Raw genomic sequence first — 25682 nt, forward strand, 5'->3', positions numbered from 1 at the left:
GAGTCAAGTCAAGTCACAGTTGATCGTCATGAGTCGAGTCAAGTCACAGTTGATCGTCATGAATCAAGTCAAGTCACAGTTGATCGTCATGAATCAAGTCAAGTCACAGTTGATTACCCTGAGTCAAGTCAACTTCACAGCAGATCTTCATGAGGCAAGTCAAGTCACAACTGATCGTCATAAGTCAAGTCAAATCACAGTTGATCGTCATGAGTCAAGTCAAGTCACAGTTGATCGCCATGAGTCAAGTCAAGTCACAGTTGATCGTCATGAGTCAAGTCAACTCACAGTTGATCTGCCTGGACCTTTGCATTGTACTTGGATTTACCCCTCTAGTCTCACCCTGTTAATTCTGTTCGCCGATCGTAGACCCACGCTAGCCCTAGGATTATTCTTGTGCCTTGCCCTCTATATACCCGTTGCCTTTATCTGACCCTTGCCTGTCTCTACCATGTCGATGAATAAAGCCTTGCATTTGGATCCGCACGTCTCATGTCTCGTCAGCCCCGTAACAACTGTAGTCTCAGGAGACACACACAAGCACATACCGATGTTGTCCTCTGGCAGCATGAGAGCCTTCAGGCAGTTGAGCCAGAATGTGACCTGGTTCAGTTGAGTCTCGTAAGGCTCCTCCAGGCTGAATAAGACCAGATGAATGGCTGTGGTGTCATTCGCAGCAAAGTAATCATATGAGCAGTAGTAGACGGGATTACCAGAGAACTCCCATATAATGAAGTCTCCAACACCTGAAAATGATTACATAATACAATGCATTAAATAAAATAAAAAATACAAAAAATATTATTCAAAAGCTTGGTGTAAGAAAAGACTTTTAAGAAGAAATGCTTTTATTGCTCAGCAAGGACACAAACAGATGAAAAGTGACAGTAAAACATTTATAATGTTAAAAAAAGATTTATTTTTCAAATAAATTCTGTCCTTTTGATTTTTCTACACATCAAAAAAGTGTCACAGTTTCCACAGAAATATTAAGCAGCACAACTGTTTTCAACATTGATAATAATAAGAAATGTTTCTTGAGCATAAAAAAGAATATTAAAATGATTTCTGAAGAATCATGTGGCACTGAACACTGGAGTAATGGCTGGTGAAAATTCAGCTTTGCCATCACAAGAATAAATTACATTTGAAAATATATTAAAATAGAAAACAAATGGTATTAATATATCACAATATTACTCATTTTACTGTATTTTTTAATCAAATAAATGCAACCTTGGTGAGCTTTGGTGAGACTTATTTAAAAAATCTTTCTGCCCCCAACTTTTAAAAGGCATATACAGTTGATAATATACAATAAGATAATGTAGTAACTACCCCTAGATATTTTTTGAGAGGTGCTAAAAAATCTATTATAAATGACATAGTTTTACCATTGACATTGGCGTTATAGGCATTCATGGCTTTGGTGGCGGTGTCGTCAGCCGTGGAGAGAGCGTTATGAACAGGACTAAAGACCCTAAAGACCTCTTTAGTCAAACTGGGCTCAAACATCATACTGCGGCTGCGCACACTTACATTCTCACAGCCTGGGTACAGGTTAGAGATGCTGGCAGACACTACAGGCACACAACACACAAATAAGGAAGCAAAAAGAAAGACTGTAAATTAGATGGAATTTTATATGACTTTTTATAATTGATAACAATAAATACAATAAGGATATATTTGTAACTAAAGGATAAATAATATATATTATTTGAGGGTTTGAGCTATTCAAAATCATTTCATGAAATGTGGAAACCCACCACATGGGGGAGCTCTTTCCTAAAGGCCTGATTCCAGCTTTTCCAGTGTTGACAGAAAAATAAATATTTAGTAAAGGTTCCCTTTTTCTGATATATATTTTGAGATTACATGTATCCTTGTGGATAAAGATATGGACTGGTAATGGACAAAGATTGTACGTTAAAAAACTCCACAAGAGATGAGCCAGTATCACCCCATATATACATAATTAAAATAGCTCAGCTGGGAAAAACAAAATTCCTGAAAAAACCACAGAAGTGCTAACAGCCATTTTAGTTGGAGAAATAACATGAGAGTCAGATGACTCAAACTCTTTTTTATAACTTGCAAACGTGTTAGTCACACTGTGCTGCATATGTCTCGCACAATCAACGCTTTCCACTGAACTTTGGTTCTTTCTAAAAACTTTTCTCACAGAAAACCAGAGACGACTTCCTCAATTTGGCTGTGGCAGTATTTGTGAGAAAAACGTTAGCTTTGTGTGTAACGCATTACATTGATGTGATTGCGCCTTCCAAGGATAGCGCTATATGACGTGTGTGTTAATCCGGGAATGAGTGAGGAAAGTGAACAAAGTTGGACCAGAAAAAGCTCAATACTCCAAGTTTCTAAGCTTAAAGGAATAGATCACCCAAAATGAAAATGTCCTCACCCTCAGGCCATCCAAGATTTGTTTCTTCACCGCAACAGATTTGGAGAAATTTTGAATTACATCACTTGCTCACCAATGGATCCTCTGCAGTGAATGGGTGCCGTCAGAATGAGAGTCCAAACAGTTGATAAAAACATCACAATAATCCACACGACTCCCATCCATCAATTAACATCTTGAAGTCAAAAGCTGCATGATTGTCATAAACAAATCCATCAACACATTTTTAACTTAAAACAGTTTTTAACTTAAAAACCATTGCTTTCTCCAATGAACAAGTCATCTTGGTTGATTCAGGAGAGAAATATGCATAGCTCAAGCATTATTTACAAGTGAAAACAGTCCAAATATGTTGGTGGATTTTGATGTGAGAGGACAACAGGGGATGGACTTTTTCCACTGGAGAAAGCATTATTATATCGGTCAGAAATGACGGATAGCTACTCTACGGAGCCCGTTAGTTTTCATAGCCTTACCTTAGTCTTGCCTTGTCTGTTTTCTTGTATCCTGATCTTTGCCTGTGTACCTCGGATTCCTCCTCTCGTCTTGCCCTATTCAGATACTGTTTGCCCCTGCCTGGACCTTTGCATTGTACTTGGATTTACCCCTCTAGTCTCACCCTGTTAATTCTGTTCGCCGATCGTAGACCCACGCTAGCCCTAGGATTATTCTTGTGCCTTGCCCTCTATATACCCGTTGCCTTTATCTGACCCTTGCCTGTCTCTACCATGTCGATGAATAAAGCCTTGCATTTGGATCCGCACGTCTCATGTCTCGTCAGCCCCGTAACAACTGTAGTCTCAGGAGACACACACAAGCACATACCGATGTTGTCCTCTGGCAGCATGAGAGCCTTCAGGCAGTTGAGCCAGAATGTGACCTGGTTCAGTTGAGTCTCGTAAGGCTCCTCCAGGCTGAATAAGACCAGATGAATGGCTGTGGTGTCATTCGCAGCAAAGTAATCATATGAGCAGTAGTAGACGGGATTACCAGAGAACTCCCATATAATGAAGTCTCCAACACCTGAAAATGATTACATAATACAATGCATTAAATAAAATAAAAAATACAAAAAATATTATTCAAAAGCTTGGTGTAAGAAAAGACTTTTAAGAAGAAATGCTTTTATTGCTCAGCAAGGACACAAACAGATGAAAAGTGACAGTAAAACATTTATAATGTTAAAAAAAGATTTATTTTTCAAATAAATTCTGTCCTTTTGATTTTTCTACACATCAAAAAAGTGTCACAGTTTCCACAGAAATATTAAGCAGCACAACTGTTTTCAACATTGATAATAATAAGAAATGTTTCTTGAGCATAAAAAAGAATATTAAAATGATTTCTGAAGAATCATGTGGCACTCACTGAACACGTAATGGCTGGTGAAAATTCAGCTTTGCCATCACAAGAATAAATTACATTTGAAAATATATTAAAATAGAAAACAAATGGTATTAATATATCACAATATTACTCATTTTACTGTATTTTTTAATCAAATAAATGCAACCTTGGTGAGCTTTGGTGAGACTTATTTAAAAAATCTTTCTGCCCCCAACTTTTAAAAGGCATATACAGTTGATAATATACAATAAGATAATGTAGTAACTACCCCTAGATATTTTTTGAGAGGTGCTAAAAAATCTATTATAAATGACATAGTTTTACCATTGACATAGGCATTCTGGATGTCGATGGCTTTGGTGGCGGTGTCGTCAGCCGTGGAGAGAGCGTTATGAACAGGACTAAAGACCTCCAGCACTCCTTTAGTCAAACTGGGCTCAAACATCATACTGCGGCTGCGCACACTTACATTCTCACAGCCTGGGTACAGGTTAGAGATGCTGGCAGACACTACAGGCACACAACACACAAATAAGGAAGCAAAAAGAAAGACTGTAAATTAGATGGAATTTTATATGACTTTTTATAATTGATAACAATAAATACAATAAGGATATATTTGTAACTAAAGGATAAATAATATATATTATTTGAGGGTTTGAGCTATTCAAAATCATTTCATGAAATGTGGAAACCCACCACATGGGGGAGCTGTTTGCTAAAGGCCTGATTCCAGCTTTCCCAGTGTTGACAGAAAAATAAATATTATGTAAAGGTTCCCTTTTTCTGAAATAATAATACTAATGCTAATAATATTAATAATAAAACATACACAAGGTTTAAAAAAAAAAAAAATTTTAAACCCAGAACTGTTGCCGATGGTTAAAGAAATGGGCTGGCAATGGACAAAGATTGCATGTTGAAAAAAAACTCCACAAGAGATGAGCCACTATCACCACGTATAATTAAAATAGTTCAGCAGGAAAAAACTAAATTCCCCCAAAAAACACAGAAGTGCTAAGAGCCATTTTAGTTAGAAATAACACGAGAGAGTCAGATGACTCAAACTCTTTTTTATAACTTGCAAAAGTGTTAGTCACGCTGTGCTGCATATGTCTCGCACAATCAACGCTTTCCACTGAACTTTGGTTCTTTCTAAAAACTTTTCTCACAGAAAACCAGAGACGACTTCCTCAATTTGGCTGTGGCAGTATTTGTGAGAAAAACGTTAGCTTTGTGTGTAACGCATTACATTGATGTGATTGCGCCTTCCAAGGATAGCGCTATATGACGTGTGTGTTAATCCGGGAATGAGTGAGGAAAGTGAACAAAGTTGGCCCACAAAAAGCTCTATATTCCAAGTTTCCAAGCTTAAAGGAATAGTTCACCCAAAAATGAAATTTGCTGAAAATGTCCTCACCCTCGAGCCATCCAAGAGGCAGAAGAGTTACTTTATTCATTGGAACAGATCTGGAGAAATTTAGCCTCACATCACTTGCTCACCAATGGATCCTCTGCAGTGAATGGGTGCCGTCAGAAAGAAAATCCAAACAGCTGATAAAAACATCACAAGTAATCCACAATCCACATGACACCAGTCCATCAATTAATGTCTAACGAAGCGAAAAGCTGTGTGTTTGTAATAAACAAATCCATCAAGACTTTTTGAACTTAAAACCACTGCTTTCTCCAATGAAAAAGTTGTCTCGTTTGAATCAGGAGAGAAATATGCACAGATCAAGCACTGTTTACTAGTGAAAACAATCCAAAACAGTCCTTAACAAATATGTTGGTTGATTTTGATGTGAGAGGACAACAGGGGATGGATTTTCACTGGAGGAAGCATTATGGATTATGGGCTGGTATTTTGGCCAACAATTTCAATTTAAAGGTAAAATCCTTGATGGATTTGTTTCTTACAAACATGCTGCTTTTTACTTCACAAGATGGTAATTGATGGACTGGAGTCATGTTGTGGACTACTGATATTTTTATCAGCAGTTTGGACTCATTCTGACGGCACCCATTCACTGCAGAGGATCTATTGGTGAGCAAGTGATGTAATGCTAAATTTCTCCAAATATGTTCTGATGAAGAAATAAATATATCTACATCTTGGATGAACAATTCCTTTAATTTTCAACTTTTCTGTAGATGAAGGAAAACACATCACCCTACCTGCTGGTTTGGAGGTGACAGGTGAGGCTGGGTGCCGGACAGGGTTGGTCAACCTGGTCCTCCTCCTCCTGAAGAAACTCCGCAAGATGCCACACTTCAAAGACTCCACCAGAGTGCTCTTCCCTGCTCCCGAGTGGCCAAACAGCTTGAGTTTGATGCGAGGTTGGAGGGTCTGTGTAGGCCGCAGCTGCTGGATGTAAATGCTCTTATGGTTGTCCTGTAAGACCAGTTACAAAAGGGCATATACATTAACACATCCCAATGGCATTACAATATGACATATGGACCAACGACATAATGGTAATGTGACTTTGAATGTTCAGTGCATCCTAATGAGTGTAATTTATAGGCTCGTAATAGCTAGTCCTCCAAATGAGCATTTTCCACTGTTTGAAGCAAACAGCAAGACGCTGAATGCCATATATTAAATCATGTATGTGACCGTCAAATTAAAAGACTTTCAAAATCTACAGTCAAGCCTGTGGTTAATAAATAAACCATCTGAACATTTGATCAAATCCGAGTGACTGAAGCATTAAAAAGACCAAGATTCAAAAGAAACTGATGTAGACTAAAGGCCAAATTAAATGTGTCTGAAATATCTTAGCATATGGAAAAACATTTATTTTTAGTCACCTTGAAAATGTTTTCGCCAAAATAAAGGACTACAAAATAAAGGTGATTATAGTGGGATTAATTAGGAGAGGCTGCAAGCTTCAGTTATGATAAATACCACTGCAATGATTGACTTCCATATTATTGTACCATCATATTTACATGCCATTCCAAGGTACTTTAAAGACTACCATAGTATATTTCCAACAAATCATAGTAGGAACATGACACTATACAGTGCAACACTGCCTGTACACTTTTTCAGCGGCCTTGGTTCCAAAAGTATTTTTCCCATTAATTTTTCCATATGGATTTCACAACATTTGACAAACATCTACAGTTGGATTTTGAACCAATGGGGGTTTACCCAGTATCACCAATAGCAGATCAATGGGTAAAAAAAGGTTCTGAAAGCCAAACATTTATTTTCAAACTATCAAATCAGCATACATTTCAGAGGGATGAGAGTCATTGTTGAGTAAAACTGACATCTCTTGCAGGTGTCATATAAAATACAACAAGGATCTCATAAACCTTAAAGCATTCATGTGATGCAAATGAATGTCACTTGAGTCTCAGTGAGATGAATAATAAACAAAGACTCACACCTTTTTCAGCTTGGCCAGCAGCACTGCTACATGCTCCTGCTGCTGTGCAATCGCGAGATCCTCCGCTGTCTTTCCATCCTGCAAGAGACAATGACAGAGATGGATAAACTGCAGCTTTTAGAACATTACAGGCAATGCGGGGCCCATCAGCGTCCAGTGACACAGATGAATGAGTAAAGCTAAATAAATAAAAGTCTGTTAGCCTTTCATCTGCTCACTCTTACCAGACCCCCGCACTAATAAAGCTCTGATATATATATATATATATATATATAGAGAGAGAGAGAGAGAGAGAGTTTGCAGCGTAGGGGTGTAAAAGAGAAAGTGATAAGCTAACAAGGAAAAGTGAGAAAGAAAGAACAGGGTGAATATCACCCAGCATAGGGGTGTAAAAGAGAAAGTGATAAGCTAACAAGGAAAAGTGAGAAAGAAAGAACAGGGTGAATATCACCTAACAGTGTGACTCACAGTACATTACAACAGCGGGTACAATGATGATTATGGCTGAAATGAATGACAGGTGTAATGCTGCCTTCAAGACAATTCAGATGATTGTTTATACGAAATGAGTGCATATAAAAGACACCACAAAAAAAAAAAAAGTAATTATCAGTCTATAAAATAGTAAGTCAGAACAAGTGTGGCGTCCTGGCACACAGTCATTCACTCATTTGCAACAGTTTCATGGGATTGCATGTTTTTTTGCTCCACCTGACTGTGGCCCTTATTGAAAAAGAGTTGTGATATAGTAGGTAATATTTTCCTGAACAGCCAACTTTAACTGTTCACCCACCCCCTCTCACTTCTGCTGCCATCTGTCTGTCCGCCCATGGAAATGTCTCTTCAGCTGCTAGAAGCCCATTTAGCACTATACTGTTCAGGTGAAGTCAATTACACCATAGAATAAAATATGGCCTGTCTCTTAGTACATATCCACTGACCCAAAAACTGCAACTTCACTTGGTGTTTTTTCCAAACATTACAATTTAAACATTTTAAAGTGTCATTTATACCTGTGATGACAAAGCTGAAGTTCAGCAGCCAGTCTTCAGTGTCACTACTATTAGATACATCTGTATGCTTACACCGTCAGTCACTGTCTTGTGACTGTAGCTTTCAGCCAGGGGAAGATGTCGTAAGGTGGCGTCCAACTTTCCTCGGATGTTTCGACCCTAAACCACAACGTCCTCCAGATGGCGGGTCGGCAGTGATGGCCAGTCACTGCCCATCTTCTCCTGGCTTCCAGCTCAACTCCTCCCGCTTACTCCAGAGCCAACAAGAGGCCCTTTCCGCTGCCTCCCCCATCCTGCGGGTAGCTATCTTCCTCTCCCTTCCTGCTATTCCCAGGGCTGTTAACATCTTCCACACAGACTGCGCCGGGAAACCCCTGCAACCAACCTCAACTGGAAATAGCCAAGTCTGCCACCCTTTGTCCCTGCATTGTTGGACTAGGTCCTGGTACTTGGTAGTCTTCCTCTCCGAGGCCTCTTCACAACCGTCTTCCCACAGTACCGTTAGTTCAATCAGGATAATCCTCTTCACCTCCTCAGACCATTTGTACATCATCACAGCCCTGTACTTTGCCACCTTAAACTCTTCAACCACTGATGATAGGGGTAGCTGTAACTGTCCAGACCTAATGTATAGCCCTACTGACGTGAAGCATGGGGAGGAGGGTGGCTTCTCCCCCTCCCTGATGAACTCGATATATGAGGCTGGTCTCACATAGGTCTGGCGCTTTTTCCGTCTCTCTTGCTCCAATATATCGGCCAGTGCACAGAGGACCTTGTCATGGCGCCATCTATATCTCCCCTGGCTAAGTGCAGTCTTGCACACCGCCAGTATGTGCGCCAATGTGCTCCTCCCTCCACATAAACTGCACAGTGAGTCCTCCCTCATTCCCCACCCGTGCAGGTTTGTTGGTGTTGGAAGAGTGTCATACACTGATCGGAGCAGGAAAGAGATGCGAAAGGGCTCTAGTCTCCAAAGCTCAGGACACGTGATTTTTCTCTTTGGCAGGTCCCACTTAGTCCAGGCTCCTTGTGATCCAAGTTCCACAGCCTTTGACTTTCTTCCTCCAGGTGTCAGACCTCAGCTTGGATCATATCTCTCCTCTGCCTTGGGTCTGCTTTCCCCCATTGTTGGAAGTGGTTGGTCCGGAGTCCTTGTCTCCCCATGCATGGGTTCCCGATGATGTCCTTCAACTTCAGCATGCTCTCAGCTTGCGCCACTGATGTGTCAGCTGCCCACTTGCATCCTGATCTTGTGGTGATGCCTGCATCTCTGACCTTTTCATCGCTGGAGTCTCTGTACATCATCACAGCCCTGCACTTTGCCACCTTAAACTCTTCGACCACTGACGAAAGGGGTAGCTGTAACTGTCCAGACCTAATGTATAGCCCTACTGACGTGAAGCTTGGTGGGATTCCGAGCCACCTGTGGAGGTGTTTATTCACTCGCCTCTCGACTCCTTCCACAGATGTCATAGGCACTTCATAAATTGTCAGTAGCCACATGAGTCTTGGTAGCAGACCATGCTGAAACAGCCAGGCCTTGAACTTTCCTGGTAAGCCTGATCTTGCTATCTTTCTCAACCATTCATCTGCCTGCTTCTCTGTCCTGGATACGTTGCTTATGTCAGTGAGAGAGGCTTCGTACCACTTCCCTAGGCATTTTTTGGGTTTTCCTCAATTGAAGGTATAATCTCCCCCGGAAGTTGGAGTTGGAACTTGCTGGTCACTTTCCCATTTCTGATCACCATGCTTCTTGACTTCCTTGGCTTGAACTTCATTCTTGCCCATGTCGCCACATCGTCAAGGCCGGTTACAATTCCCTTTTCGCGGGCTTGCCACTGAGTTGTAAAATGGGCGGTCTAAAACCGTAACTTGAACCCTCCAAAGTAGCTGGTGATCATTCCCCTGATGTGGAGGGGGATATGGTAGTGTTTCATAGCTGCTTTGATGAGGTCGTGGGGGATTGATCCATAAGCGCTGGCCAAGTCAAGCCATACAACTGTTAGATTGCCTTTGCTCACCTTGGCCTCCCGGATCAGCTGGTTGAGGACTCCCATGTGTTCCAAACACCCAGAGATGCCTGGGATGCCACCTTTCTGGATTGATGTATCAACATACTTGTTCTTAACCCTATAGGTAGTCATCCTTTTGGCCAGAACAGAGAAGAAGCCTTCGATGCTCTGAAGAGATATAGTTCGGAACTGACTAATCTCAGAGAAGTCTTTTTCTTTTGGTACAAAACAGCCCTCTGCTCTTTTCCAGGACAATGGGATAATGCCTTTTGTCCAAACTCTACGCAACAGTTTCCACAGACTGCACGAGTAGCATTGGGCATCTCTTATATACTTTATAAGGTATACCACTTGGTCCTGGGGCAGATGCTGATCGGGCTTTCTGTACACTGTCTTGGACTTCCCTCCATGTTGGTTCACTGGTGTCAAGCTCTTCCACAGGAATTTCAGTTCTGCCGACCTTTGGATGTGCGCTTAGAGCCTGGCCCCTGAGAGTATCACTGTGGCTCTCTTTGAGGAACTCCTCCACAACCTCCTTGGGGCTGGTCAGTTTCCCGGATCTAGCTTTGCCCAATAGTTTTTGTGAACCTGTATGGGTTCTTTATGAACTGAGCTCTCTTGGCCTCCTTCTCCTTCCTCAGTGTCAGAGACCTTTCCGCCCTTCTCAGTCTGCACAGTTGCCCTCGAAGTCCACTGGTCAGGTCTCTTATGCCCTCCTTTTCTTCAGTACTTGCTCTTTTGAACTGCTTGTTGAGGGTCTTGATTTCCCTTCTCAGATGTGAGATCTCTCTCTCTCTTCTGTTGGGTCGTTTTCCAGATTTTCCGCTGCTGCCCTTCCTCTCCTCTGTGCCAAAGCGTTCCCTGGCCATATTGTAGACAATTGTTGTCATGCTGTCAATTTTCCTCTTGACTGTGCCTGCTAATGTGGCCTCTAGAACTCTGTCAAGGTCCCGGTCTAGTTGGTCCCATCCTATGTTGTCATTCGATGGGGGCCATTTCACTTTCTCTCTCACAGGTTCAGTGCCTGGGGTGGTGTTAGGAGAATGCCTCCTGTGGCTTTGGGGTGGAACAGCTGCTGAGAGGTCTCCTGTACTGTGGGGTGCTTCCTGACTGGAGTCCTCCTGCATCTCACCAAGTGGCTCCACTGTGCGTTGCATCTGTTTCTCCCCTCTTCCACATTTGGTTCTGGACTGATGTATTTTAAGACCCTTTGCGTTCTTACAATGTCAAATGATCCTTAAGAAATTCTAATATGCTGGTGCTCAAACCATTTCTTATTATCAATGTTTTTGTTTGTTTGTTTTGTGGAAACAAAGTTAGATTTTTTTTTCAAGATTCTTTGATGAATACAAAGTTCTTTTTTTTTTACAACATCAGTTACAGTCTTTACTGTAATTTTTTATCAATTTAATGTGTCCTTTCTGAATAATTAATATTAATTTCTTTCAATAAACAAATAAATAAATAAATAAAAATCCTTACTGGCCACTAACCTTTGAACAGCAGTGTATATATATTATTCAGACCTCAGTATTAGTCATCAAATTAAAAATCCTAATTAATTGGAAGCCTGGAAGGTTTGCTTCCATTATATGGCACTAATGTGTTTAACCCCAGATGTCATTTATATCTAGCAACTCCCCTGGAAAGTGGTACTCATTTAAGCCAGTTAACCAATCTACATTTCCTATCATTTTATGTGGCAGCACTGGTATGATCAAATACATAATGAACGCATCAATTACACAACTAATGCACCTCCTTTGCTGTCTTGTTTCACAATCACTATAAAAGTTTTCTGTCTTTGACTGGAAGTGAAAAAAAAAAGGAATACAAATCTGTGTTCATTTCATTACAACCAAAATGACGCACATAGGAACGTCCCAGGAGGCTGTGACGGCAGCACATGTGTGATTGTGAAATCAGCAATAGGAGACACCAGCTGTGAAGGGGAATAACTATCAGAGAGGGCCAGCTTGAAGGAAGTATATTTCACAGAAAAGCCATATGCAAAAATGCTGTAAAAACATACAAACTCAAAGACAGCATCAGGAAAACCTTGAAACTCTGTACATAAACCTCAGGCAGTCTTGGTTACCCAAAAAAAATCTGTTTACCCAAAACCCACCACAGTCACAGCCCTCGACCAAAACCATTAATGATTTAACACCTCAGAATACACACACACAATCTCACACACAGCAACACAAACCCACACCTAACACCTGGGGCCACAAGCACAAGCAAAACACACAACGTGAAACAGCTGTGTTCCTCCTCAAACCGATGGGGACAAATTAACCAGCCTCCCTCTGAAAGAGAGCCCCCGCACAGCCCCACGCAGACTAGAGCGAAAGAGGATGTGGTGAAAGCAGCAGAGGTGTTAAAGCACCAATAAAAAGGATAGTAATGAGAGAGCTTTGCTGCACTGTAATTACTCTTATCTAACGTGGATTGATTGGACACAAAGCTTTCCTGCCAATTAGACTTTATGAGATATGACTGCAAATTCTTCTGTACAAAGCAGCCCATTTTCTTTTTCACAGACTCTTTTTGTGTCTGCCTGCTCGTCTCCAGCTCATACCACGTGTCCCCATGAGGATGTGCTTGAATTCATTTTATTGATTTCTGGTTGTCTCCCCAAAGATTAAAGATGCCTAAAAATCTCAAGGCTGAATGAAGCGTCCTGACATGAGGGAACCAAATCTAGTGTTTGTTTGACACATTGAGACTACGGCTTGTCATTATCATATTGGAAAGGGAGACGAAAAATATATGATAGCTGTCTGAAAGAGATGGCATAATAGACATAGTAGATTTTTTCTGGGAGTATGAATCATGATGCTTGAGTGTTGTGCATGGGTTTTAGCACGTTGCTACAGTACAGAGTTGCTAAAGTGTTCTGGGTGGTTGCTAGGGTGTTGCTAAGGTGTTCTAGAGAGTGCCAAATGTGATTGGTCACTGGCCCAAGTCAAAAGAGGCCACTCCCAAGTCTCTAATATTTTAGTCCCTAGATATGGCTTTTGTCTCTCAGTCAGTGAAAATTTATGTTATTTTTTTTGCCCATTTTATCATAAAAGAGGTGAAAATCATAAGTTGGATTCCTACATACACTACCATTTAGAAGTCTAGGTTAGTAGGATATATTTTTTTACATAAATTAATACTTTTATTCAGTAAGAATACATTAATTTGATTAAAGGGGACAGTAAAGACATTTATAATTGTACAAAATATTTCTATCACAAAATGCTGTTCTTTTGAACGTTCTATTCATCAAAGAATCTTTAAAAAAATGTCTGACCATTTCCACAAAAATATTAAGCAGCACAACTGTTTTCAACATTGATAATAATAATAAATGTTTTTTGAGCAACAAATCAGCATATAAAATAGAAAATTCAGCCTGGCCATCACAGGAATAAATTACATTTTAAAATATATTAAAAACTTATTTTCAATAATAAAAAAGTTATTTTCAATTTGAATAATATTTCACAATATTGCTGCTTTTACTGTATTTTTGACCAAATAAATGCGGTCTTGGTCAGCATGAGAGACCTATCTAAAAAAAAAGGCAGCATTTTACAATAAGGTCCCATTACTTAACTTTAGTTAATGCATTAGCTAACATTAACATTAACAAACAATAAGCAATACATTTGTTACAGTATTTATTAATCTCTGTAAATGTCTGTTAATAAAATACAGCATTGTTAGTTCATGTTAGCTCATAATAATAATATTTTTCATCGTTAGCTCATGTAGTGTAGTTAACTAATGTGGTGATGTAGTTAAATAAATCTTACCAACCTCAAACATTTAAATGGTGGTTTATAGCCTGACAAAACAGTGAGAAAAAGAGCAAAATATAAAGTGTGAAGGCCACATTAATCAATGGTATCCTATATGTGGAAGCCATTATTTTTTCTTTCTTAAGCCGCCAACCCATATGCCTCTGGCAATGAATTATGGATTCACAAAATTCCCGTGTGCTGTAACATGCATTGTGCATCAGCCACTATACAATATTAACACTGAGGAGGAGAGCTTTGAGATGGTGTTGAGGCAAGGGGTGTGAGCGAGGGGCATGTGGGCCAGCCGAGGGGAGGGATGTGGGGTTTATTGATTGAAAACATACATTGTTTAGGATGAGTTGGGGGTTCATTAGTTGGTTGGGCATGTTGTCCTTCACTGGTGCTGAAAGTGAAACAATGATTCTCCACTGGCACATTTTCATTAATGAGCTTCATTCTGGAAAGAGCCTTTTAATACACTAGGCTGGTAACTTAATGGAGAAGGCACATCCTTATATTACAGACAAAAAAAGTGCACAAATATCAGACAGATATATCCTGACAAACACATTAAAACTCAGAATGAGTCAGATTAGAAATCGGTCATCCAAAGGAGGGACACCCACACAATCATATAACAACACCCAAACCTACAGGAACCAACACACATTCTATGGAAGAGTCAATATATGAGGCGAGGCAATATATGAGGCAAGACACAGCTGACTGAAAGATGAAGGATTAAGGACAGAATGGTAATCTAGGCTGTCGTGAATGATAAATGAACACTTATTTAAAGAGATAAAGAGACTGCAATTTGATTGATGTGCTAAGAGAACAGGACACTGGCTCATTAGTTACATTTCAATATCTAACATAAAAAGACAGCAGCCAAACTAATCAACAAAAAGCTTTTGAGAGCATATCACTATTCTATATGATAATATAGAATCTAATCTAATATCTAATATAAATATGTATATTCTAATATATAAAAATATTTATATAGTGACCTAGCAGCATGTTTTATTTCATTCAAAAGTTTGGGGTCAGTACAATTTTTCGAAAGAAGTTCATGGCTACATAATACAGCAAAATACCCAAAATACAGCAAAAACAGTAATATTGTGAAAAACATTATTTCAGACAGTCTTTAGTGTCAGATAATCCTTCAGAAATCATTCTAATATGCTGATTTGCTGCTCAAGAAACATTTCTTTTAATTATCCATGTTAAAAACAGCTGCTTAATGGTTTTGTGGAAAAATATACTATTTTTTCAGGATTCTTTAATGAATAGAAAGTTCAAAAGAGCAGCACTTATTTGAAATAGAAATCTTTGTAACATTATAAATGTCTTTACAGTCACTTCTGATCAATTTAAAGTATCTTTGCTGAATAAAACTATTGTTTTTTTCCCAAAAAAAATCTCACTGACCCCGTTTTGAATGGTACTGTATATACATGTATATATTTTTTTATAAATACATATATAATACTGTTACAAATCATATGTTATTTATTCACATCAAAACCCTGATGATCTTTCACTTACATTAGTGATGGCTTCAGTGTTGGCTCCTGTAACACAGAGATGACGCACCACCTCCAGACCACCGTTACTAGCTGTCAGGTGAAGAGGTGTTCTCCCAAACTACAGATAAATAAAAAGCAAACATCTATAAACACTCGCCTTCTGAGAATGATTCATCACAAATGGTAACTAGAAAACAAAAGTGAAAAAATGCTTTTGTCAGAAAACTGTTCAAGTGTAACAGTGCAAAATGATGATTCAATTTCATATTAATATAATTCCGTTCCTCTTGACCTGAAAAGCCCTCTGTTAGAAAGGAACACAAATCATCTTCCAGCTGTAATGGAAGTGCCATTCAAAAATTTCACACAGAAGTAACAACCATGTATAACTGGCACGTAAAGATTTCAAGAAAATTGCAACCAAGTAAATGGGGTCAGTTGAGGGGACTTTAAGAAATGAAAAAGGAGTGGATGATGACTCAAGACTGACAAGAAAAAGCGCAATCATTAATACTTGAATAAGGCAAAGGTAAAAACTGGTCTATAGGATAAGATCAGGGTTATTACGGTTAACTAAACACATACTACTATTAATAACATTTTTGTTAATTGGAATAAAATAAAATGTTAGATAAAAAAATTATAAACTAAAATAACAAATGTTGCCTTGGCAACTAACTGAAATCAGTTTAAGTTGAAGCATTAAAATCATTGACTGGAAATAGCTAAAATTAAAACTGAAATATAAATAAACATAAATATAACCTAAAAAGCAATATTTTAAAATACTAATAAAAGCATGACAAAAGCATAATGACACAATTACTACAAATTTAACTAAAATAAAAATGAATCTGATACAAAATATAAAAAAATAAAAAAAAATAATACATAAATAACACTGGATGAAAACACACATTTAGGAGTCAAAAAAAAGCATATTATACAGCAGGTTTACATCCATCCTGGTTTGAAACTCACTTTGTTAGGAATATCCATATTGGCTTTAGCAGCACAGAGCTGCATGACCACAGGCAAGTTGCCGTCCTTGCAGGCGATGTGAAGGGGTGTGTTGCCGTGGCGATCCTGGTGGTCCACATAGCAGTGATGGCTGAGCAGACACTTCACCACTTCAGTTTGACATCTCCTCACTGCCAGATGCAGAGCGATGTGACCGTCCTGAAATATATACATGCAAACACACCATGATAAGGGTAATCAATACTTATTTTGAATGGCAAGCTGTCAATGTTCACAACAAAAATATCTTTAAAAAAAACAACATGCATGAAAGGAGACAGTAGAAAGTGTTTTCATATTTTAAAAAATGACATAAAACACTCAACCACAGCAGTTGTTAATGGTTAATATTTTCTAAGTGTCTGTGCTCACCTTATCAGCAGAGTCCATGTCCGCCCCATGCTCCAGCAGACACTCCACGATGTCCTTGAAGCCGCGGGCGGAAGCGGTGAGTAACGGGCTCTCGCCCTCACGGTTCCGGGCGTTGACATCACAGCCAGCCTCGCACAGGGCTCTGGCCACCGCGGAGTAACCGTGCCAGGCTGCGCAGTGGAGAGGTGTCTCCTGCTCCTGTGGAGGCATGAAAACCAAGCATTCAAACAAACAAGCTTTGGCATTCAGACCAAGAGCTCATGAATAACCTTGAACACATGGAGCTAACAAAACAACATTAGTCTGTGTCAAGGCCGTTTCACGTGACAAATTGTTCTTAATTAGCCTGCGACCCTGACACCTCCAATGAATGTAACAATTATAAACATACAATACGTGGCTGTGTCTGCCTCCTGGCATTACGTGTGAATATTGGTTTTCTTTTAACAGAGCAGGATATAATAATAAATGCAAGAGTAGGATGGTAACCTAATATTGTGATGATGGCAAAAGCAACCACTATAAAATGAATCTGTAATACTATTAAATAATATTTTGGTTGTGTACAATATTTATCGTTGGTCTAATAATTTAACTCACTCACATAATCCTAAAATGATTTTCTTTATTGCATTTCTCTGAAGTGGTGCTTCAGGCTCATTAATTTAAGTTACAGCATGTTTTTAATAGTGACTCCTTCCTGAAATCTATCAACTAGGACTCATTTGCCTGTTAGTCGATGGGACGCCTCAGTAAGCAATATTTCTAAAAGCACAGGAGACTATCTGCTTATGAACGTTACTGCTGTGAGCTCATAGTGCTGAACAAATAAAGTGAGGCACGGACATGATTAGATTTCAGCACTCATGTCACGTCAGCACTTGCGAAACCACTTATTACATTTACATTTCCCACTGTCATCAAAGACAACCGATATGAAGCATTTTCTTTTATAAAAGAACATTTTCTTCTTTCGAGTTGAACTTTACTAATATAAATACACTACCATTCAAAAATTTGAGGTTGGTGAGATTTTTAAATTTTTTTGAAAAACATCTCTTATGCTCACCAAGGCTGCATTTATTTGATCAAAAATACAGTAAATAGTAATAGTGAAATATTATTACAGTTTAACATGTCTCTTTATATCTGTGATAGCAGTCATTACTGCAGTCTTCAGTGTCACATGATCCTTCAGAAATCATTCTAATATGCTGATTTGTTGCTCAAGAAACATTTCTTATTATCAATGTTGAAAACTGTTGTGTTGCTTCATATTTTTACAGTAATGGTGATACATTTTTGATGAATAGAAAGTTTAAAAGAGTAGTACTCTTCAAAGTGTATCACTTTAAATGTCTTTACTGCCACACTTTTAATGTATCCTTGCTAAAATAATCTTATTGTATTTTTGAACTGTAGCGTATATTGAGAACTACTTCAAAATAGTTATGAATCGTGTAATAATGAAGCAATACTTAAAATATACACTCAATTTCTTCATCATTAAAAAAGTACATAAAACAGTACTTTTAAAATCATGTGGACTCACATGACTTCAGTCATATCAGAAGTTATTAAAAGTGGCTTTATTTACATGGCGCAGGTTGCCTCATGGGGGCAGACATCTCATGACTGATGAAAAAACTGAGATCACATGAACAATCCAACACTACTCTGTTTATCTCTGTAACTACCCTTTAAATAACTGTTACTATTCCATTTATACAATGGTAACTGAACTTTTGCTTTTGTGTGATGCTACATCCACAACGCTAAGTGTCATATTCGTCTACAATGGCTTGGACTGTTGAGTGTGGTGTAAATCAGTGTGTGTGTGTGTGTGTGTGTGTGTGTGTATGATACATACCCGGTCCACTAGGTCAGGTTTGGCATGGATGCTGCAAAGGTACTGGACTACATCCACGTTACCATAGCGAGCTGCCACATGCAGAGCCGTTTCTCCAGACTAGAACAGAATGTCAGTGATGAGCAGGCATGTTATTAATGTGATTACACTTTGATGAGCTAAACAAAAAATGCAATGACCATGTGTATGCGAACATCAGGGAAACAATCAACACTGCTGAACTAGACTGTAAGAAACAGTTAAGAACTTCATTAAAGGATTTCCCTGCTGCCAAAGTAGGGTTACAGCAACCGGAAAGGCTGCGTAAACAGAACGTGGCTAGTTGAAGGGAGATATCCTTGTGTGCTGAGAACTGCCAAAACCATTCCCAAATCAGCTTTGCGCTGAACTTGAGCACAGTGCTACTCCTAGAAACAGTTCAGGCTGAGATGGACGTTTTAAGATCTCAATTTACACCCTTAATGAAGCTGCGGACACTCAAAGTGTGATTCTGTATGGCACTCCCAACAAACTCAACAACACTTTACCCTGCAAATTCGCTTGACTGAGCACTCTTCACTGACTAGTGAGGCAGTCAACAAACATTTCATACAACGGCAACCCTCAGGCCAGCGAGTAACCATAGCAACTGCAAATTACCAATGGGAAGTAGAGAGGCGTGTGAAAACAGGAGGAAAGGTTTTCTGGAGAAAAGGTGACGGATGGGAAAAATTTGAAAAATGGAATCTGTCCTCTCCCTGGGGTTGTGATTGTTGAGTGTGTGTGTGTGTGTGTGTGAGTGTGAGTGAGTGAGTGTGTGTTTGTTTGTGTGAGTGTGAGGGTGAGTGTGTGTGAGAGTGTGTGTGTGAGAGTGTGTGTGAGAGTGTGGCTTAATGCTTTTTATATATTATTATTATTACTATTATTTTTTTTCTTTCTGTTAATACATATGTGCATATTTGTAAGCAGTCCAGCTGCAATTGCTTTGGCAATACAAATGTATAATTTTTGTCATGCCAATAAAGCACTCTTAAATTGAAAATTGAATTGAAAAATTGAGAGAGAGAGAGAGCGAGAGAGAGAGAGAGAGGCACCTTATCTTGGATGTCCAGAGGGCACTTCTTTTCATGCAAGAATCTCAAGGTCCCCACATGACCATGTCGGGCGGCATAGTAGATAGCATTGGCTCCAGTCTGAGGAAAATAATGGCATGTTGTGTGGAGTTGTACATATTTTCAGCCATTTTGGTGTCATGTTCATATTTACAATTTAAACTATGTTAAAACTACTGGTAAAGCATGTCTTCAGTCTCTTTGGGGCATTTTATCTGATGTGATCTACTACCGTTCATAAGTTTGGCTTGGTACAATTTTTTTTTTAATGAAATGAATACTTTTATTCATTTAAGGCACATTATATTGAACAAAAGTGAGCAGCACATTAGAATGATGCAGCAACTGCTGCTGAATTCAGCTTTGTAATAACAGGAATACATTACATTTTGAAATATGTATAAAAAATAATTTTTTTTCAATATTACTGTTTTTATTGTATACTGATCAAATAAATGCAGTCGTGGTGACCATATGGCATAAAAAAAATCATACTAACCCCAGACTTTTGAATGGTAGTGTAAATTTTTTTAAATTTCTTGTACATTCATTATCTGAGAAAATGGAGTACAACACCTTATCAAAGGCTTGAATCTCCGCTCCTTTTTTCATTAGCACATCAATGATCTGGACATTTCCACAGCCCGCAGCAATCAGGAGCGGAGGGGTTCCGTGCTGAAGTATGTACACACGCACAAACAAACAAACAGAAACACACACAAACAGGAATCACTTTACTGAATATAACAAGGCACTAATAGCTCCTCGCAGCATTCAAAAGTAGCTTTAATTAAGCCTATAATTTAGAGTCAGTGTGAAAACGCCAATTCAAATTAGACTGATTCATTTTTCATTGTTCGCACAGCAGTTCGAATTGGCGAAGAGCAATCATGGTGGTTGGTAAAAAATTATTGCGGGCACAAGACTGGAATTGTTTCTCAAGAATGGTGATAAACTCCTCTGAATTAATAAATGCATGAGAGTCATTGGAATAGTTCTCACTGTGCATACATAAACACAGATAGCGCTGGACAGCTCTGAGCAATACAATTAAAAGCACACTTGTCTCTTCACATCAGTGAGCAGAGTACAGTTACATGAACCTCGGTCTCATTCCCTCCTTCTAAACAAACACTTTTCCTGTGTCACACACGTGCCATACACACAACATTCCAACACACACACACACACTGAAAAAGACTTAACCAGTATGTTTGTTAACTTAGACAATTTTAGCATAAACCTCAATACAATGTCTTCAGATTTACACTTAAAATATCATAATAATGGCAATTAACCCCCAAGTCTCTTTCATTTTATTCAAAATTCTCATTGTGACGGTGACTCACACAAATGGGTTGAGATATGGTGCAGTAACTGTTTCTCAGTCACTCGGTGCACATCTGAGTGTCACTGCTGAAAACGGCAATGTAAACTCAGAAGGCATGGGCGTACAGTGACACTGATACACTTATCAGCTCAATCGAGCTCAGGTTGGCTACTGATCACTTGGACAGAGACCAAGTCAAGCAGAGACCGTGAGCATGACTGTCAACTATCTCCTCTGTAAGTCGAGCTTTGTCTCTCTCACCTTGTTAGGTTGATTAATATCATAGCTGGTCAGGGATCCAAGCAGGTGTTTCAGACCTGGAACATTGTCATCGTTGATTGCATGGATAATAGCCTTCATGACAAATGAGTCCTCCTCATCCTGTCAAAAAACAAAATTACTGAATATAAACCATACCTTTATGATAACAGACCAAAACACATACTACAAGCATGCATTACACATGTCAATATGATACACTACTACCATTCAAAAGTTTGGGGTCAGTACGATTTTATTTATTTATTTATATCCATTTATTCAGCAAGAATGCATTAAAATACATCTAAAGTGACAGCAAAGACTTTTATATCCTTACAAAAGATTTCTATTTCAAATAAATGCTGTTTTATTCAACGTTCTATTCAAAGAATTCTGACATCAGCTGTATCAACGTTTCAACAAAAATATTAAGCATTTAAACTGTTTTCAACATTGATAATAAGAAAAGTTTATGAAGCTGAAAATAATAAGAAAATGATTATCTGAGGCTGCTGAAAATTCAGATTTGCCATCGATAAATAAAATTGTATTAATTGAAAACAGTTTAAATTTAAATTCTTGAAAACAGTTACAATTTTATTAATTGAAAACCGTTTAAATTGTAGTAATATATAAAAATATTACCATTTTTAATCTATTTTTAATCAAATAAATGCTGCCTTGGTAAGCTTAAGAAACTTATTTCGAAAACACCTTACCGACCCTTAAATTTTGAACGGTTTTCAGATTTTAGTTTTGAAGTCAAATGAATCAATAAATGAATTAAATGATTCATTTTTGTATAGATTTGGGCTTCTTAGTGGACAGGTTTAGTGAAGATTTTTGACATTAATATACTTCCATAGATCAGGACATGTCACAAATAAGAATTAAACCTAAATGTGACCCTGGACCACAAAACCAGTCATAAGGGTCACAGGATCATATATTACCCATGTGTGCTACACAGTTCCAAGATGTCTACTGCACAGCTCTGATTTTTTTATGAATAAAAATAATTGACAAGCTCAACTGTGATAAAAATCAGACGAAAATCTGCCAACATGACGGTATTTAGGCTATTATACAATAAGCTTTAGAAGAAAAACAACAGCAAGCCTCCTTTGACAGTCACACTGAGCAAATCCTTTTACGCTCAGTAGTACTACAGTTGGTCTTATCAGCAAATACACAGCGTGAAGTCCTAATCCTATTGAATAATGCAGACTAGGGGCGGAGCAGAGACAGTGCTTTCTCTTCACCGCTCGACCGCTGCTTTGTGTGCTATGTGACCCAACCACCTCCTAACAGCATCTGACAGTTCTGATGTGAGGGACAAAACACTCAAATAAACGGCTAGAGTGAAGCGGGACTGGCCGTGAGGAACAGAAAGAGAAAAATAGAGTATGTGTGCTTGTGTTTAATGAAGTAGTGTACTGGAATAACACCCACATAGACCCACATACACGTCTCATACTAGACAAGTGTATCCAATGACACAGAATGCACACTTGAAGACACTCTACAAACAGCCAGAGGCTTCTAAAGAGAGTGACGCTATTCTATGTGATTTTGTGTCATTTTCTGTGACCTTTAGGTGATTTGGGTGTAAATTTGTTCTGTCCCTGAAAAAAAAAAAATACAGTGACAGGACCATGGTGCAGTGATGGTATCAGATTATTATACCATGCACTTTACAATATATAATATGGTACTGACAGCCATATTCATTTAAAATGAAATTTAAAATAAATTCCAAAGTATTTTCTCAATTTTAAATAAAAACTGGCACCACACACTTCACTGCCATTCAAAAGTTTGGGGTCAGTAAGATTTTTTAAAATGTTTTTGTAAGACTAATGCAAAGCAGCAATATTGTGAAATATTATTCTCTCTGAATAAAGTGTAATTTATTCCTTTGATTGGCAGAGCTGAATTTTCAACAGCCATTACTCCAGTCTTCAGTGTCACATGATCAAGAAACATTTATTATTATCAATGTTAAAAATGATTCTTTAATGAATACAGTTCTAACAGAACAGCATTTATTTGAAAAATAAATCTTTTGTAACATTATAAAAGTCTTTACTGTCACTTTTGATCAATTTAATGCATTGTTGCTGAATAAAAATATTAATTTCTTCCAAAATTTTTTTTTTTAATGGTAGTGTTTTGATGGATTATTAGAATGATAAAGGATGTCACATCTTGATTATTGTTGCTGACACCATTCCTGTATGAAACAAACCCATTTCCTGTTCTCACAGAAACCCCATATTTTCACATATTTAAGTTCACTAGGTGAAATATTTCTTAAGGTTACAATATTACCATAATGCATGTAATATCTGTTACACATATTAAGGTTATAAGATCAGTTGAAAATGAAGTGCATGAGGTAAAAACATTTACTTCATGGTAATGTGTGATGTGTATGAAGCTGGGGAAGAGAGCGAGAGATAGTAAGCTGTAAAGTTTAGATAACAATTTATGTAGCACAAAGGCAATAACACCACTCTTCAGGCTTATCACACATCACTAAGCAAATATCTGGACAGTATAAAGATCATGCAAAACCCCACATGGCTGTATGAGTGTCAGTGAATGCGCTTATATTAGTCATCTGACTTCACGGCAAGCTTCAATATTAACTTTCACTGCAATTAGCAATCATGCAATAAAACCTGTAGAAACCAATTACAGGCTTCAGATAGGACATAACTGCAAGCATTTAATTATATCCAAGTATATTTTGTGTGGAGTTGATTTGCATGTGTGTATCTGCCTCTATTCTCAGGTGTGTGGGAAGCTGACGGAGCTCATTAGAGCTGCTCATCCCATAAATACAGACCACAGCAGAGCTCAGGGATACGGCGGTTCCTCTGCTGTTGCCAGGCTCATCACATGTCTTCTAGGTGTTTTGTTGTTCTTTTTGCCAGTTCCTGCTGCCTTTTTATGTATTATTATTTCTTTTTTAAATAAAACAAGTGTTTTGGAATAAAAACTGACGGTACCTCTTGTCTCTGCAAATCCATAATACAAGCTTTTTAATAAGGGTAATCTTAAGTTTCTTGAATGATGACTGAACTGTGAACTCTTACCAGTGTGTCATCACTGCGTGCAACACTCATGTTGCTCCTAGACAGGAAGGAGCGGGAGAGCCGGTTACACAGAGAGATGAGACGCACCGATTGCTGAGGAAGACAGACAAAAATAAACAAACAATATTAAAGGAGAGATGATATTTGTGACACCTTCTACAGAATTTGTAACAGGCTTTTTTATCTAAAGCATCACATAGTGATTAAAACACTTTTTGAATAGATTAAATGATATTTAAACTTTTCAAATTACACGCTGACTATTATTTGTTTTTATGACATGAGCTTAATTCTGCGCTTGAGGGCACTGTAACTTTGTGCGTGCTTCTTTATTGTTTCATAGCTGCAAGGGTTTGTTTTGTGTGCTTTTAACAGTGTGTGTGGAAATAGCGTGACTTGGTGTGGCACATAATGCTGATTCCTCAGAAAGCACTACTGATGGTGCAGTACTGCTCATGCTTTATGTCAAATAGTTATATTTTTCCACAGCAGAACATAATGTTTGCTTTCTGAAAGTTGAACTAGCATTTAAACAGAAAGCATAGTCAGAAGTCAAATAAAAAAAAGCACCTTCCACTTTCTTCTGGCAGCAAACTTCTTAAACTTCTCCATATTCACTGCTGATTCCTTACGACTCAGTGCCTGCTGCGTGTCCTTTGGCTTAAAAGAAGACATTCACACATTTAACCAAATGTTAAGATAATAAAATGTGTTTGATAGCCACTTTATATGTATTGGCTGTTGGACAAACCTTGATCCAGGGATGTTGAAGACTGTCCAGGATTGTCATTCTTTTTCTGTAAACAGGAAAACATAATTTTCACTTGTGAAATAAATTTTTTTAGCATACAGTATGCAGGGAAGAAAGGCAGGCAGTTTGTGAACCTCTGTTCATCTCGATCCTTTCCATCATCTAACTTAAAGGGGTCATACGATGCGATTTCAAGTTTTCCTTTCTCTTTGGAGTGTTACAAGCTCTTGGTGCATAAAGAAGATCTGTAAAGTTGCAAAGACTAAAGTCTCAAATCCAAAGAGATATTCTTTATAAAAGTTAAGAGTCAACCACGCCTACCTAAAACGGCTCGTTCTAACACGCCCCCACATACCTAC

General features: G+C 38.4%; 1 protein-coding gene across 1 annotated transcript in view; it reads right to left on the minus strand.

The window, feature by feature from the left end:
* The window catches only part of dapk1 (death-associated protein kinase 1), a 66945-nt gene that overhangs the window by 6418 nt on the left and 34845 nt on the right, over positions 1-25682 (minus strand). The window contains exons 9-22 of the mRNA XM_016537311.1: positions 25324-25369; positions 25143-25232; positions 24573-24665; positions 21472-21591; positions 20457-20555; positions 19863-19961; positions 18790-18888; positions 16920-17117; positions 16509-16706; positions 15547-15645; positions 7171-7248; positions 5948-6164; positions 4094-4279; positions 3248-3445 (exon numbers count right to left, since the gene is read on the minus strand). Coding sequence (XP_016392797.1) covers positions 3248-3445; positions 4094-4279; positions 5948-6164; positions 7171-7248; positions 15547-15645; positions 16509-16706; positions 16920-17117; positions 18790-18888; positions 19863-19961; positions 20457-20555; positions 21472-21591; positions 24573-24665; positions 25143-25232; positions 25324-25369 — 1820 coding nt within the window. The remainder of the gene's footprint in view (positions 1-3247; positions 3446-4093; positions 4280-5947; positions 6165-7170; positions 7249-15546; positions 15646-16508; positions 16707-16919; positions 17118-18789; positions 18889-19862; positions 19962-20456; positions 20556-21471; positions 21592-24572; positions 24666-25142; positions 25233-25323; positions 25370-25682) is intronic.

This window comes from Sinocyclocheilus rhinocerous, unplaced genomic scaffold (assembly GCF_001515625.1).
Source record: "Sinocyclocheilus rhinocerous isolate Xijiao unplaced genomic scaffold, SAMN03320098_v1.1 scaffold968, whole genome shotgun sequence".
Taxonomy (NCBI): domain Eukaryota; kingdom Metazoa; phylum Chordata; class Actinopteri; order Cypriniformes; family Cyprinidae; genus Sinocyclocheilus; species Sinocyclocheilus rhinocerous.